The 15,004-nt window shown below is 42.3% G+C and overlaps 1 protein-coding gene across 1 annotated transcript; it reads left to right on the top strand.

Moving 5' to 3' along the window:
- Positions 1–494: 494 nt before the first annotated feature.
- LOC140555889 (uncharacterized) lies at positions 495–7,454 on the top strand. Its single transcript, XM_072679228.1, has 2 exons — positions 495–575; positions 5,950–7,454. The coding sequence occupies exon 2, from the start codon at positions 6,080–6,082 to the stop codon at positions 7,004–7,006; it is 927 nt and encodes a 308-aa protein (XP_072535329.1). The 5' UTR covers positions 495–575; positions 5,950–6,079; the 3' UTR covers positions 7,007–7,454.
- The last annotated feature ends 7,550 nt before the right edge of the window (positions 7,455–15,004 follow it).

The following is a 15,004-nucleotide window of genomic DNA, read 5'->3' as shown; positions in this document are numbered from 1 at the left end:
ATATTGACCTTTATTTGTTTTATTTATTTGTTGAGTAAAAGTGAGGGTAACACTTTATCGTAGGGCACTGTTAAGAAGGTTATCCAGATGGCAACAATCATCCAGACAAAATCTGGCACAAATCAAATTCAGATTCTGGCCCAGGTCTATAAAATGAATCTGGCACTGCATCTTTTTGCAAGGTATGATAAAGACACCTGTAAATTTACCTTTCTGTAAAATGACGTTTTTCTATTTTCTATTTCATGAAAAAGTAACAGTACATCTTTTTACTTATTAAAGGCAAAACAGTTATTTGCTATTGAATAAATAGTGAATAGACCTGAAATAAGGTATAAAACATTTCTTATTCCATAAAATCTTCTTGTTGTTAACAATTAAGATCAATATTAATCATAATAAAGAAGATTACAAGGATTAACTTGTATACCACACTGCTGTTTAAACGCCATGCAGGACTTTTATTTTGACAGCTAGTTGCCAGCTGTGACGCCATTGGCTCCTGAGCGGAAGTGGAGCTCTACCGTTTGTTTCTCCTCTCAGCAGAACCTGGATTCTTTACTGCTGTTATACAGGTGGGTTCATGGTAACATATCCACATATTACTGAAGTCATTTAATAATGAAGGAACATCGTGAGGTCGCGTTTTAACCGAGTTTTAACCCAGTGAAAAGGTTGCTAGCTAGGTGCTAACTCTGGCCGTTGGAATGAATGCGTTTGGCTAACTGCTAAGCGGCCCTGCCCCTGAGCTACACGTGGTTCTGTAAGTCTGGATAAACCTATTTTTAAAGTTAGCTCTGTGCTCATTTATCTGATAAAGGCAGGTTTTCTTTAGCAGCTTCGTGTTTTACTTTTCAATAATTGCAAAATAATTGATTTCAGTAATTGTTTTCCCAAAGTATAAAGATGAAAAGGGTGGTGGCGGGGTGTAGACCCATGTACATGGAGCCATGTTGCAGGAACGAAGGTGTGTCCTCTCAGGAGGAACTTTTGATCTCTGTAAATATATTTGAAAACCTTCAGCTGCATTAGTTCATATAGTTCTGCACTCACTTATAGTAACATATACTCATTTACAAAGACCAGCAAATACTCTTAGTAGCCTATATGGCCGAATCATCTGTTTCCAGTTTTTCTTTTTATGACAATAAAACAATTCATGGGTAGAATAAAGTCAGCTACTTTAAAAACGCTACTTTATTTCACTGGACACTGTTCAGTCCTTCTGGTCTGAGCTGCAAGTTATAGCTGTATTGATTTGGACGTTTCAGAACATTTTGTCCGTGTGGTTTTATGACTGATTTGAGTGCAGATTAGGAGATACAGGGTTTTTGCATGATAGTGGATACATTGGTGTTTAGGCTGCATTCAGTCGTCGTCATCATCTGCTGTATCTCCTTCTCTCTCTCCCTCTGTAAAAATCTGTACTCCGAATATGAGGCGAGTGTAAAGGCAAACACTGAAACCAAAGTTTAGAATTACAGTATATACACACCCTAAATATGTTTTAGTCCTGTAATAAATATTTAAGAGAAGAGAAGCCGGGGGCTTTATTTCTCCTTTTATGCAGGATATATCTTGAGGTTTGTAACAATAACTTTAAAACTAATTGTTGCTTTTCTTAAATCAGTTGTTGAGAAAAGTTCTAACAAAAAGTGTATATTAGATTCATGATGCAGTTTTAAAGCTCAGAATTGTTCACAGCTCTACTCTTAAAGCTATGGATCCCACTGTCCCCCTAAACTAACCACGTCCTACATCAGAAGACATTGGAGAATGTCAGTCTTTGTGAAAACGGTTGGTGAATAAGGCCAGTTGGTCGTGATATTAGTAATGCATGTTGTGTGTCCAGCATTGGAGTAAAATAAAAGGTATAGGACAGATATAATCTGCCTGTGGTAGATACTGTGTCTTGGATAATGAAAACAGGGAGAATTTTCCTTTTTTATCAAGCAGATTTCTGTAACATTGAACATCCTGTAATGTGAGTATTGGCCATGTAGTCATTGTGTTGATGATGCTGAAATGATGTATCAGTGTGACCAACAAGAAAAAGTCAAATTGAATAGACTGTAGTTCAGACTACAGTGATTCAAAACAACATGGTTCAAAGTACTGTGGTGTGAACAAAGTTCAGCAGTTTTGAGAAATGATTGTACTTCAGATGTTAGTTTAACAATGCATGGTACCATGTTAGTCCAGTGCTAGCATCTCAAGTCAAGTCAAGTCAAGTGGGTTTATTGTCATTTCAACTACATACAGAGTACACAGTGAAACGAAACAACGTTCCTCCAGGACCATGGAGCAACATAGACAGTGCATACAAGACACAAGTGCAACACAAACAAACAAGTGCGGACAGACAACACAACACAGTACAGACAGAGAATAATAAATAATGACTGTAGTGTGCAAGTTGTGCAATGTGCGATAAATAGAGTCCAGTGAGGTAGTAAAGTTATCAGTGCAAATGCTTGTGCAAAAAATGCTTCCCATGTTATCTGGGATAAATGGTTGGAAAGAGAGAGAGAGGGAGAGTGAGAGAGGGAGAGTGAACATGTACCAGAAAGATATCAGTTCAGAGTTGAGTTGTGTTGAGGAGTCTGATGGCTTGGGGGAAGAAGCTATTGCAGAGTTTGGTCGTGTTGGACCGGATGCTGCGGTACCTTCTTCCTGATGGCAGGAGGGAGAACAGACTGTATGAAGGGTGGGTGGAGTCATCCACAATGCTGGTTGCTTTGCGGATGCAGCGGGTGGTGTAAATGTCCATGACGGAGGGGAGAGAGACTCCGATGATCTTCTCAGCTGTCCTCACAATGCGTTGGAGGGACTTGCGGTCAGAGGCTGTGCAGGTCCCAAACCAGGCAGTGATGCAGCTGCTTAGGATGCTCTCTATGGTTCCCCTATAGAAGAGGGTGAGGATGGGTGGAGGGAGACGGGCCTTTCTCAGCTTCCGGAGGAAGTAGAGACGCTGTTGGGCTTTCTTGGCTGTAGAGCTGGTGTTCAGGGACCAGGTGAGGTTCTCCGCTAGGTGGACACCAAGGAACTTGGTGCTCTTAACGATCTCCACAGAGGAGCCGTTGATGTTAAGCGGAGAGTGGTCCGGTCTTGATTTCCTGAAGTCAACAACCATTTCCTTGGTCTTCTCTACATTCCAGTGGAGGTTGTTGACTGTACACCAGTCTGTCAGCTGCTGCACCTCCTCTCTGTATGCTGACTCGTCGCCTTTGCTGATGAGACCCAGCACAGTTGTATCATCGGCGAACTTTATGATGCTGTTAGAACTGTGTTTCGCAACACAGTCATGAGTCAGCAGGGTGAACAGCAGAGTGCACTGCCCTGGGGTGCCCCAGTGTTCATGGTGATGGTGCTGGAGCTGCTGTCCCCGAACCGGACTAACTGGGGCCTTCCTGTCAGGAAGTCCAGGATCCAGTTGCAGAGGGGGGTGTTGAGGCCCAGCAGGCTTAACTTCCTCGTGAGGTTCTGTGGGATGATGGTGTTGAATGCTGAACTGAAGTTTATGAACAGCATTCTGACGTAGGTGTCCTTCTTCTCCAGGTGGGTAAGGGAGAGATGAAGGGTGGTGGTGATGGCATCGTCCGTGGAGCGGTTGGGACGATATGCAAATTGCAGGGGGTCCAATGAAGAGGGCAGTTGGTTCTTGATGTTCCTCATGACTAACCTCTCGAAGCACTTCATGATGATGGGCATGAGAGCTACGGGACGGTAGTCATTGAGGCAGGACACCGTGGACTTCTTCGGCACGGGGACGATGGTGGTGGTCTTGAGGCACGTTGGGACAGTGGAGCTGCGCAGGGAGACGTTGAAGATGTCCGTGAGAACATCTGTCAACTGGTCTGCACACTCTCTGAGCACTCTGCCGGGGATGTTGTCTGGTCCTGCAGCTTTTCGTGGGTTGACTCTGCGCAGAGTTTTCCTCACGTCCACTGCAGTCAGGCACAACACCTGCTCGTCCGGCTTGGGTGTGGTCTTTCTCACCAACGTGTTGTTCTGTGCCTCAAACCATGCATAAAAGTCGTTCAGGGCATCGGGGAGGAAGGCATCACTGTCACAGGACGGTGGCATTGTCCTGTAGTTTGTGATTTTCTGTCGTTGAACGGGGAAACACACTCCTGGCCAGTCAAGGAAAACAACCATAGTTGGTGACAAATACTAAGAGCTGTGAAGTAAACCCCAACACCAGGCAGTGACCTCACCAACAACCTCTGCAGGGCTGGGGTGAAGGTATTTTGTTTTGGTTTGAAGAAGACAAGAGTTGAATTGTAGAGGTCATACTACAAGTTTCCAACCAATGAAATGGTTTGTTCACCCCTCCCCCTTTTTGTTTCAATTTAATCACTGGGGGGTCTTTGATCCTTCATGTCTTACATTATTTCTTCTTTTTGGCTCTGCTAATTATGTAATGCTGCTTTGTGACGACAACAGTTGTGAAAAGCGCTGTTAGAAATCCAGCGTCCAGGAGACAGATTCAGGAGTCAGGAGACTGGATCTTCAGTGTTGATGAGTTTATTGATACACACAGAGATGTACAACTCGATCGGTCATGGTCAACCCAGTCTGATTAGGGGTATTTTGAGAGGGCCTTATATACATTGGAAATTGTGGGAGGAGAAAGGTTGATGAAAAGGTGTTTAATGAGGGGTAGGAGGGGGATGAAGGGTAGGTCACTTGGAGTATCAACAGTAGGGGGTGATAGTCATCAGTTTCAGGACTTTGTGGACTGGTGTCTGCAGAACCACCTTCAGATAAACGCTGGAAAGACCAAAGAACTGGTGGTGGATTTCCGCAGGTGCAGACACCCCACTCCATCAGTGAACATCCAGGGTATGAACATCGAGAGTGTGGACTCTTATAAATACCTAGGTGTTCATCTGAACAACAAACTGGACTGGTCAGTCAACACTGCTGCACTCTACAAGAAAGGCCAGAGCAGACTCTACCTGCTGAGGAGATTGAGGTCCTTTGGGGTGCAGGGAGCTCTCCTGAGGACGTTCTTCGACACAGTGGTGGCATCTGCCATCTTTTATGGAGTGGTCTGCTGGGGCAGTAGCATCTCGACGGCAGATAAGAAGAGACTGGACAAACTCATAAAGAGGGCCGGCTCTGTCCTGGGGTGCTTCTTAGACCCAGTGCAGGTGGTGGGAGACAGGAGGATGACAACCAAGCTGGCATCCATGCTGGAGAACAGCTCCCACCCCATGCATGAGACTCTGGCAGCACTGGGCAGCTCCTTTAGTGACCGGCTGCTTCACCCCAAGTGTGTGAAGGAGGGGTATCACAGGTCCTTCCTTCCTGCTGCCGTCAGACTGCACAACCAGCACTGCTCCCAGCGGACCACATACACACACACTTAACTACACACACATGTTCATGTTCAGGAATACTATGTGCAATATCCCACCCCCATGTGCAATTAAGAGTCTTTTGCTGTAAATAATATTGTTGTTGCTTTTTTAATTCTTATTTATATTGTGTTTATAGTGTAAATTATTTATCTAAATTTTTGTAACTGAGTGTCTTGCTGTCCCTTTCTGCTGTTACACTGAGAATTTCCCCACTGTGGGACTAATAAAGGACTATCTTACCTTATCTTATCTTTAAAAAGGGGTAGGAGGTTGGGTGAAGTTGAGGGGGTTGATGGTCATCACACATCAAGGGTCCTCAGTATGACCACTTGATTGTTGTCACCTTGTACAAAGAGAGAGAGTGACCACTTTAGGCCGGCAGACGAAGGGTAGCAAAAGGTGAGACAAAGGATTAAGATAACCATTTGATAAGTTGAAACCACATGAAAGTAATGTTAGAAAGGGCCATATTTTCTCTCAGCGCTATACAAATAAATCTGACTTGACTTAATTTTTTTTACTTGATTGACTTGATTTAATTTTGCCCTAACCTTAGGTTTTCTTTTTTCCTTGTTTCTTCCAGAAATTATTGCCGTACTGTTCCAAGTCTTCTTCTGCTCCTAGTGTTGACTTTCCTACTTGGTTGAAACTTAACCTTACAAATACATCAGAAGATTTCACAAAATTTTAAGCTGCTGAAAAAGGGGAAGAACATGGCATCCAAAAAAGTCTCCAGTACTCAAGTATCCTCGCCTCGTAGAAAAATTAAGAAAACTGCGGACAAGAAAACATATCACTGCTCAGACTGTGGGAAGAGTTTTACTTATCGGAATAATTTCAAAGTACATCAGCGCTTTCACACTGGAGAAAAACCGTATCACTGCTCAGACTGTGGGAAGAGCTTTACTCATGTGAATACTTTAAAACCACACCAGCGCATTCATACAGGAGAGAAACCGTATCACTGCTCAGACTGTGGGAAGAGTTTTGCTCATCTGAATGCTTTCAAACAACACCAGCGCATTCATACAGGGGAGAAACCGTATCACTGCTCAGACTGTGGGAAGAGTTTTGCTCATCTGAATGCTTTCAAACTACACCAGCACGTTCACACTGGAGAGAAACCATATGACTGCTCAGACTGTGGGAAGAGTTTTGCTCATCCGAATACTCTCAAAGTACACCAGCTCATTCATACAGGAGAGAAACTGTATCACTGCTCAGAATGTGGGAAGAGTTTTGCTCAAAAGAATACTCTCAAACTACACCAGCGCATTCATACAGGAGAGAAACCGTATCACTGCTCAGACTGTGGGAAGAGTTTTGCTCAACAGAATACTCTCAGACTACACCAGCGCATTCATACAGGAGAGAAACCATATACCTGCTCAGACTGTGGGAAGAGTTTTAATCAAGGCACTCATCTCAAAACACACCAGCTCCTTCACACAAAAGTGAAACCATATCACTGCTCAGACTGTGGGAAGACATTTTCTCAAGAGGGTAATCTCCAACAACACCAGCGCATTCACACAGGAGCGAAGCCGTATTCCTGCACAGTGTGTGAGAGGAGCTTCAGGCATGCACGTTCATTTAGTATACACAAGTGCATTAAGAACAGTCACAGAAGTAAGAAGTGACACATCTAAAATCCAGATTTCCAAAATTTCAAAACCCAGATCTTCAAAAGTCTTCAAGAATATTCAAAACCCAGATCTAAAAATGATGTGCAGCAGAAGACTTCGGACCAAGATCATAAAACAGAAGGAACTATGTCCCTTTCACAACAACTGAACTTTCACAACAACTTGTATTGATTTCCACCTTACAGAGAACACCCAACTATGGTCAGAAACAATTCACTTATGTTTTCCCTCCTGCAGACAGTGTTGTTTGTAATGCAAATTGTTATATGCTCTTTGTAACAGGCATGAGGATGTAGCAGTCATTCCTATTTGTTTTGTGTTTTCCTCCCCCTCTTTTTTTTCCTATTGTATTTACTTTTATAAGATATGCCTCATATCCAGGCACTAACAGGTTTTGAAGATATATGTTTACAGTTTTAGCTGAAGAGGGATGGAAATGACCCTCACATGATAATCATATTCTGTATGTTTCATTAAAATTCCCTTCCCTAGTGCTTTTACCATTATATAATTATATATATACACATTACTATATCTATATATTACATAATTATAGAGATCATATAATAGAGATCTTATTAGCCACGGTAACCACCTTTGGCTCGCACAAGGCCTACACATTCCTACTTACAGACCCTACTTACAGAAAATACCAAGTGAATCTAAGCTCTGACTGAAGTTGAGAATCTGGCAGTGCATGTACAGATGTATTAAAAAGAGTCATGAGAGAGTGTAAGTTGGACAATGCCTCCCATTCGAAATTAGGATATTTGATATTGGAAGAGAAGAGCTCAACATGCCCCTTTTTCTCTGCTAGAGACAATCTCTTGCAGACAAATAAACATCTTGAAAAGACAAATTTAGAAGGAGGAAAGAGAGAATGGATGGAGAATAGCAATAATAATAAAAAGAATTGTAACAGAAAGGTCAAGGCTCGAGTTAAATTTTGAGTTGGCTTCAACAACAGAGCCCAAGAAGGAGAAGAGAAGAAGTCTCCTCTGAGAAAAGAAACCAGTTATTTACTGTACTTTTAACTTTGTACTTTTTACCAGTTATTAACTTTTAACCTACAAAACTTTACTCGAGAAATAAGTATTCTATTTTATTTTTATTTTTGTTCATCTTGTTTTCGTTTGTTTACATTTACATTTAAGGCATTTATCAGACGCTCTTCTCCAGAGCGACTTACAAAAGTGCTTTGCTATTTACCAAGAAAAACCTCAGCTAGTCTGAATAGACTAAAAATTCAAATACCTCTAAGTTTAGACATTAATAAACACAAAGTCAATAAGGGGACCACTCTGCTATTCACCCAAGTCCTATCAGAAGAGGAGGGTCTTCAGTCTGGGTTTGAGGACAGTGAGCGTTGGACTCTGCTGTTCGGACACCCAGGGGAAGTTCGTTCCACCACTTCGGTGCAGGACAGTAAAAAGTCTGGACGCTCGTCTTCCGTGGATCTTAAAGGATGGCGGGTCGAGCCGAGCTGTACTTGAAGCTGGAAGGGCTCTTGGTGCAGATCGGCTTTTGACCATCGCCATCAAGTACGGAGGGGCTGGCTGGTCCAGTCTTGGCTTTGTAGACCAGAGTCAGGGTCTGAATCTGATGAGGGCAGCAGCTACAGGAAGCTACAGTGAAGAGAGAACACAGCAGAGGAGGAGCTGAACATGGCTGAACTTTGAAAACGACCCGACCCGCTGTGTTCTGGATCAGCTGCAGGGGTCTGATGGTGAGCAGAGGGAGACCAGCCAGAAGAGAGCTGCAGTGGTCAAGTCTTGTCTTCCTACACCCCGCCCCTTCTCATTTTGTCTGTTCCCTCCTTTTTCTTATGTTTACACTGTTTCAGATCCCTGGTTGTTGGCCTTCCTGGATCTGCCAGCTCGATTAGATCAGATTAGACTCAACTCTATTGAGAAAGTATAAATCAAAAGACAAACAAACGTCAGCTCAGGTTCTTTGCAATACACTTGCCCTGTTGGTTTTGTTAGTAGGTGTAAGTATGCATCGGAGGATCATGATCCTGTAATCCAGATACTTTTTGAAGCATTCTTTATATATATTAAATAACAGTCCAGTATATCACACGCCTTCCATCCTCCAGATCTAGTCTTGCAACATGGAACAACATGGATTTTGAATTCAGGAATTTTGAATCGGGGATGTATTACATACATACAAAAATCTGTATGTAATTCGTTCTGCACTCTAATATACCAAGGCATCTGTACCTAAAAGGAATAGGCAAAATTCCTTTATTGAGAATTTCCCCACTGCGGGACTAATAAAGGATTATCTTATCTTATCTTATCTTAAAAGAGAGCTGAAACTTTCATTTGCAATCAAGAAAAAGACAAGAGAGGTTATAGCAAGTTCTAATGTTAACCTTAATGCCACTATTTTGTAGGGAATTTAATAGAATAGCAGTAGCATCAGTGTATGCACCCAATGAGCATGCTCCAGACAGATGCAAAATAAAATTCTATTTTTATACATATACATATAACAGAATCTGATTCATTGCAAGCAGGTTGTTTTAATTTAACTATAAGTAACTTGACAACTGTAACTCTAGTGAAGGGAAAGATCTCATCGAGTATGCTAATTACAGACCTTTGCACTGATTAACTGTGCTATAAAACCCTTTGCCAAAGTTTTAGTTTAAAGAATATATTATTTGTGAATAAATTGATATGTTATGATCAGACAGGTTTTATTTACAGGGATTGCTGTATATCATCTGCTGAGCCTGTTGCAGTTTTAAAGAGGCACATTTTGGCCTTCATCTCCAGTCATCTTCTTTCTCTGTCTTGTGTCTTTAGCTCAAATGATCAGACAGAGTAAACTCATAACTCCTATAATTGGTTATGGCCTTGTTCACTATATTGAGTGATGAACCTTGTTGAAATGCGCATGCACAAGTACTACATACTAACACTGTTAGCATCACAATTGTGCTATTGTTATCACACCGGCTGCCAGCTTCACCCAGCATCGCAATTACGGCATTAGCATCCCTATTACAGCGGCCACCGACCCCAGCATAATAATATGGAATTAGGCAGAGGTCCTGGGCCCTTCACATGTAGTAAACATGTGATCTACATATTAAGGCTCTGAGGGCAGGGTTTGAGTCCTTTACCAGGCAGGGTCACAGGAAATGCTACATGAAACACAGTAGAAGTACCTTTATACCACAGAACCTTTTTTACAATACAGAGTAGATATTCAGGTCCCAAACTCCTCATTATTGAAATGCCACTAACGATTCTATGCAGCCAGTGGCAGTCTGGCAAAATGAGTGTTTTAAAACTATGAGTTTTTCATCTTACCGTGTAGCCGTCTTTCACATGCCCTTTTAATGTGCAGATGATGTCATCAGGGTGCACCCAAGTCAAGTCAAGTCAAGTCAAGTGGGTTTTATTGTCATTTCAACTACATACAGAGTACACAGTGAAACAAAACAACATTCCTCCAGGACCATGGAGCAACATAGACACAGTGCATACAAAACACAAGTGCAACACAATACAAGTGCGGACAGACAACACAACACAATACAGACAATACAAATAATTATACAAATAATTGGCGGTAATGTGCAAATTCTGCAGTGTGTAATAAATATTGAGTCCAGTGAGGTAGTAAAGTTAGTGCAAAATGCTTCCCATATTATCTGGGGTAAATGGTTGGAGAGAGAGAGAGAGAGAGAGTGTGCATGTAGCAGAAAAGACATCAGTTCAGAAGTTGAGTTGTGTTGAGGAGTCTGATGGCTTGGGGGAAGAAGCTATTGCAGAGTCTGGTCGTGTTGGACCGGATGCTGCGGTACCTTCTTCCTGATGGCAGGAGGGAGAACAGTCTGTGTGAAGGGTGGGTGGAGTCATCCACAATGCTGGTTGCTTTGCGGATGCAGCGGGCAGTGTAAATGTCCATGACGGAGGGGAGAGAGACTCCGATGATCCTCTCAGCTGTCCTCACAATGCGTTGGAGGGACTTGCGGTCAGAGGCTGTGCAGGTCCCAAACCAGGCAGTGATGCAGCTGCTCAGGATGCTCTCTATGGTCCCTCTATAGAAGAGGGTGAGGATGGGTGGAGGGAGACGGGCCTTTCTTAGCTTCCGGAGGAAGTAGAGACGCTGCTGGGCTTTCTTGGCTGTAGAGCTGGTGTTCAGGGACCAGGTGAGGTTCTCCGCTAGGTGGACACCAAGGAACTTGGTGCTCGTAACGATCTCCACAGAGGAGCCGTTGATGTTGAGCGAAAAGTGGTCGTGTCTTGTTTTCCTGAAGTCAACAACCATTTCCTTGGTCTTCTCTACATTCCAGTGAAGGTTGTTGACTGTACACCAGTCTGTCAGCTGCTGCACCTCCTCTCTGTATGCTGACCCGTCGCCTTTGCTGATGAGACCCAGCACAGTTGTATCATCACCGAACTTTATGATGCTGTTAGAACTGTGTTTCGCAACACAGTCATGAGTCTGGGGTGCCCCAGTGTTCATTGTGATGGTGCTGGAGATGCTGTCCCCGAACCGGACTAACTGGGGCCTCCCCGTCAGGAAGTGCAGGATCCAGTTGCAGAGGGGGGTGTTGAGGCCCAGCAGGCTTAACTTCCTGGTGAGATTCTGTGGGATGATGGTGTTGAATGCTGAACTGAAGTCTATGAACAGCATTCTGACGTAGGTGGGTAAGGGAGAGATGAAGGGTGGTGGTGATGGCATCATCAGTGGATTGGTTGGGATATGAAATATGCAAATTTCATATCCCATATCCCATATTGCATAAGAAGACCCCATACTGGTCTTCTTTTTCTACACCCATGATGTCATTGAAGATGAAAGGGAACAGTCCATCCTGTGCGTTTCCAACTTATGCTTAAAAATAAAAAATAAATTAGATGGCTGATAATTGCAATGTTGAATGTTTGAGAGAAAATTCTGCTTGTTTGAAGTATTATTTCTCAAAATAAGGAAGACTAGACACCAACTGAAAAAAGAGACTTATATTATCTATTAGTCTCTTTATAATATGTTATAATGTGTAATATTCTTACTGGCCAGAGAGCATTAAATAAAACACTAATGTTGAGTTGTTAGTAGGATCTGCACTGTAATGCCATCATCAATTAGGTTGAAGTTGCACAACAACTGCATTATCTACATCTGCCCTTTCCCTCTTCTTTACATGTGTATATTTAAGATGTGTGCATTGTAAATTCTATGTTTATTGAATGTGCAGTGTGTAGTTATTAATGTAAATGTAAAAACAAGGCAAGAGTGGGTAAACATCTAGCTAGGTAATAGTTTATAAAAACCACCTCCATTTTGTACTCACGTATATGGTTTGACTCTTAGAAGACTCTGACCTCTCTGAAGCAACCAGGTTATTGACACACGATCGTCCTTCAAAAATGGTTTTGATGGTGTTGATGATGCTGGACTTCCCTGCTCCAATTGGTCCATTAACAAGGAAGCGGAGCTGTTTGACCTCACCATTCCGACAAAAAAATAGAAAGAATTATTATTTTTTTTTAATATGTCCACCTCAATTCTCATTAAACAGTGGGGATGGCCATTTCGAACACTGAGAGATGGGAGTGCTGTGGAGCTCCATATACACATGTGGACAAAATTGTTGGTACCCCTCGGTTAACGAAATTTCCCACAATGGTCACAGAAATTACTTGAATCTGACAAAAGTAATAATAAATAGAAATTCTGAAAATGAACAAATGAAAATCCGACATTGATTTTCAACCATGCTTCAACAGAATTATTTAAAAAAATAAACTCATGAAACAGGCCGGGACAGAAATGATAGTACCCTTAACTTAATATTTTGTTGAACCTTTTGAGGAAATCACTGCAATCAAACGATTCCTGTAACTGTCAGTAAGACTTCTGCACCTCTCAGCAGGTATTGTGGCCCACTTCTCATGAGCAAACTGCTCCAGTTGTCTCAGGCTTGAAGGGTGCCTTTTCCAGACGGCATGTTTCAGCTCCTTCCAAAGATGCTCAATAGGATTTAGGTCAGGGCTCATGAAGGCTACTTCAGAATAGTCCAGTGTTGTCCGCTTATCCATTCTTGGGTGTTTTTAGCTGTGTTTTGGGTCATTATCCTGTTGCAAGACCCATGACCTGCGACTGAGACCAAGCTTTCTGACACTGGGCAGCACATTTCTCTCTAGAATCCCTTGATAGTCTTGAGATTTCATTGTACCCTGCACAGATTCAAGACACCCTGTGCCAGATGCAGCAAAGCAGCCCCAGAACATAACAGAGCCTCCTCCATGTTTCACAGTAGGGACAGTGTTCTCTTCTTGATATGCTTCATTTTTCCATCTGTGAACATAGAGCTGATGTGCCTTGGCAAAAAAAAAGTTCCATCTGTCCATATGACATTCTCCCAGAAGCTTTGGGGTTTGTCAACATGTAGTTTGGCAAATTCCAGTCTGGCTTTTTTATGATTTGTTTTCAACAATGGTGTCCTTCTTGGTCGTCTCCCATGAAGTCCACTTTGGCTCAAAGAACGACGGATGGTGTGATCTGACACTGATGTTCCTTAAGCTTGAAGTTCACCTTTCATCTGTTTAGAGGTTTTTCTGGGTCTTTTGTTACCATTTATATTTTCTGTCTCTTTGATTTTTCATTAATTTTCCTCCTGCGGCCACGTCCAGGGAGTTTGTCTACAGTCCCATGGATCTTAAATTTCTGACTAATATGTGACACTGTAGTCACAGGAACATCAAGCTGCTTGGAGATGGTTTTATAACCTTTACCTTTAACATGCTAATTTTCTTTCTAATCTCCTGAGACAACTCCAGAATAATCCTCTCCAACCATGTTCTGATCATCTGCAGCTGATCTTCTGCTCCTGACTCTAAGTTTAGGTCGTGTATTTCCCAGCGTCTCTTTAATAAAAGGCATTTCTACAGGTGAAGTTTGGACTGTTTGCCACACCATGAGTTCCTAAATCTGTTGGTGGTTAATCTGATTGGCTGTCAGGCAGTTTTACAAGTCCCATCCAATGAGAGAGCTGGTTTAGCTGTATCTACCCAGAAACCACTGAGGAAGAAACCTGACTGGACAACTGTCTGCTTAGCGTTTCAGGAACTGAACCATTTTGTAGACACCAAATATTAATAATGAATGAAGAGCAGAACTGTTGGAACTGCTGAGTCTAAAGCAAGCAGCATTCAATAAAATCAAGTTCAATTACAGTCAATATTTTTTTATTCTCAAAAGGCCTCAAAAGACGCAGATGGGAGTTTAATTTACATTAAAGTGTTCCGAGGGCAGAACTTAACACGATTGGTTCAGACAGATGACCAATCAAATTGTAGATGAGAAAAGGCGGGACCAAGAAAAATGAAGCTCTCTGGGAGAGGAAGAGTACAGTAGTGGAGCTGAAGAAGACGAATCTTTCAGTGAAGGTCAGCATTTCTCATGTTGCTGCTCTTAAGGCAGGAGAAATACAGAACATCTATTTTTCATAAGTTGCTCTGCTAGTGCCCATCAGCCTCCTCCATCCAGCGTAAGAGAGGGAGCACTATAACACTGCCACAAAGGATGGAACAATACACTGAACCCATGATTGGATCTGAGTCATATTACACGCTCCATGATTTAAGATTCTTATGTTTTTTAGCACAAAATGAAGGCAGGAGAGGAAGAGGAGTTCTGGGGTGAGGTGTTGATTAGTGCTGACCGCTTAAAAACTTTGGTGTTTACATAAGATTACAAAATTAACACAATGTTCATTCCCATGATACAATTTCACACCTCCACTATGAACACTGTCACAGCTCTGCATTGAGATATGATGGTATCATAATACTGGTACCAGTAGCCTTGGATTTTGTAGTTTTGTGTGATTACATTATCATCCTAATTCTCAATTTCAGCCTGGTATTCATTTCAGATTAAGATGTGAATGAAACTTCTGTAAAGGTTGTTTATGCTGCTGTTTTTAATGATTGTATGTCTGCACACCCCACTGTGCTTTCT

Source organism: Salminus brasiliensis, chromosome 5 (genome assembly GCF_030463535.1).
Source record: "Salminus brasiliensis chromosome 5, fSalBra1.hap2, whole genome shotgun sequence".
Classification (NCBI taxonomy): Eukaryota; Metazoa; Chordata; class Actinopteri; order Characiformes; family Bryconidae; genus Salminus; species Salminus brasiliensis.
This window is presented reverse-complemented; position numbering and strand designations above follow the sequence as displayed.

Excerpts from the sequence above, each read along its gene's own strand:
- LOC140555889 (XM_072679228.1), top strand. The coding sequence starts at position 6,080 with ATGGCATCCAAAAAAGTCTCCAGTACTCAAGTATCCTCGCCTCGTAGA.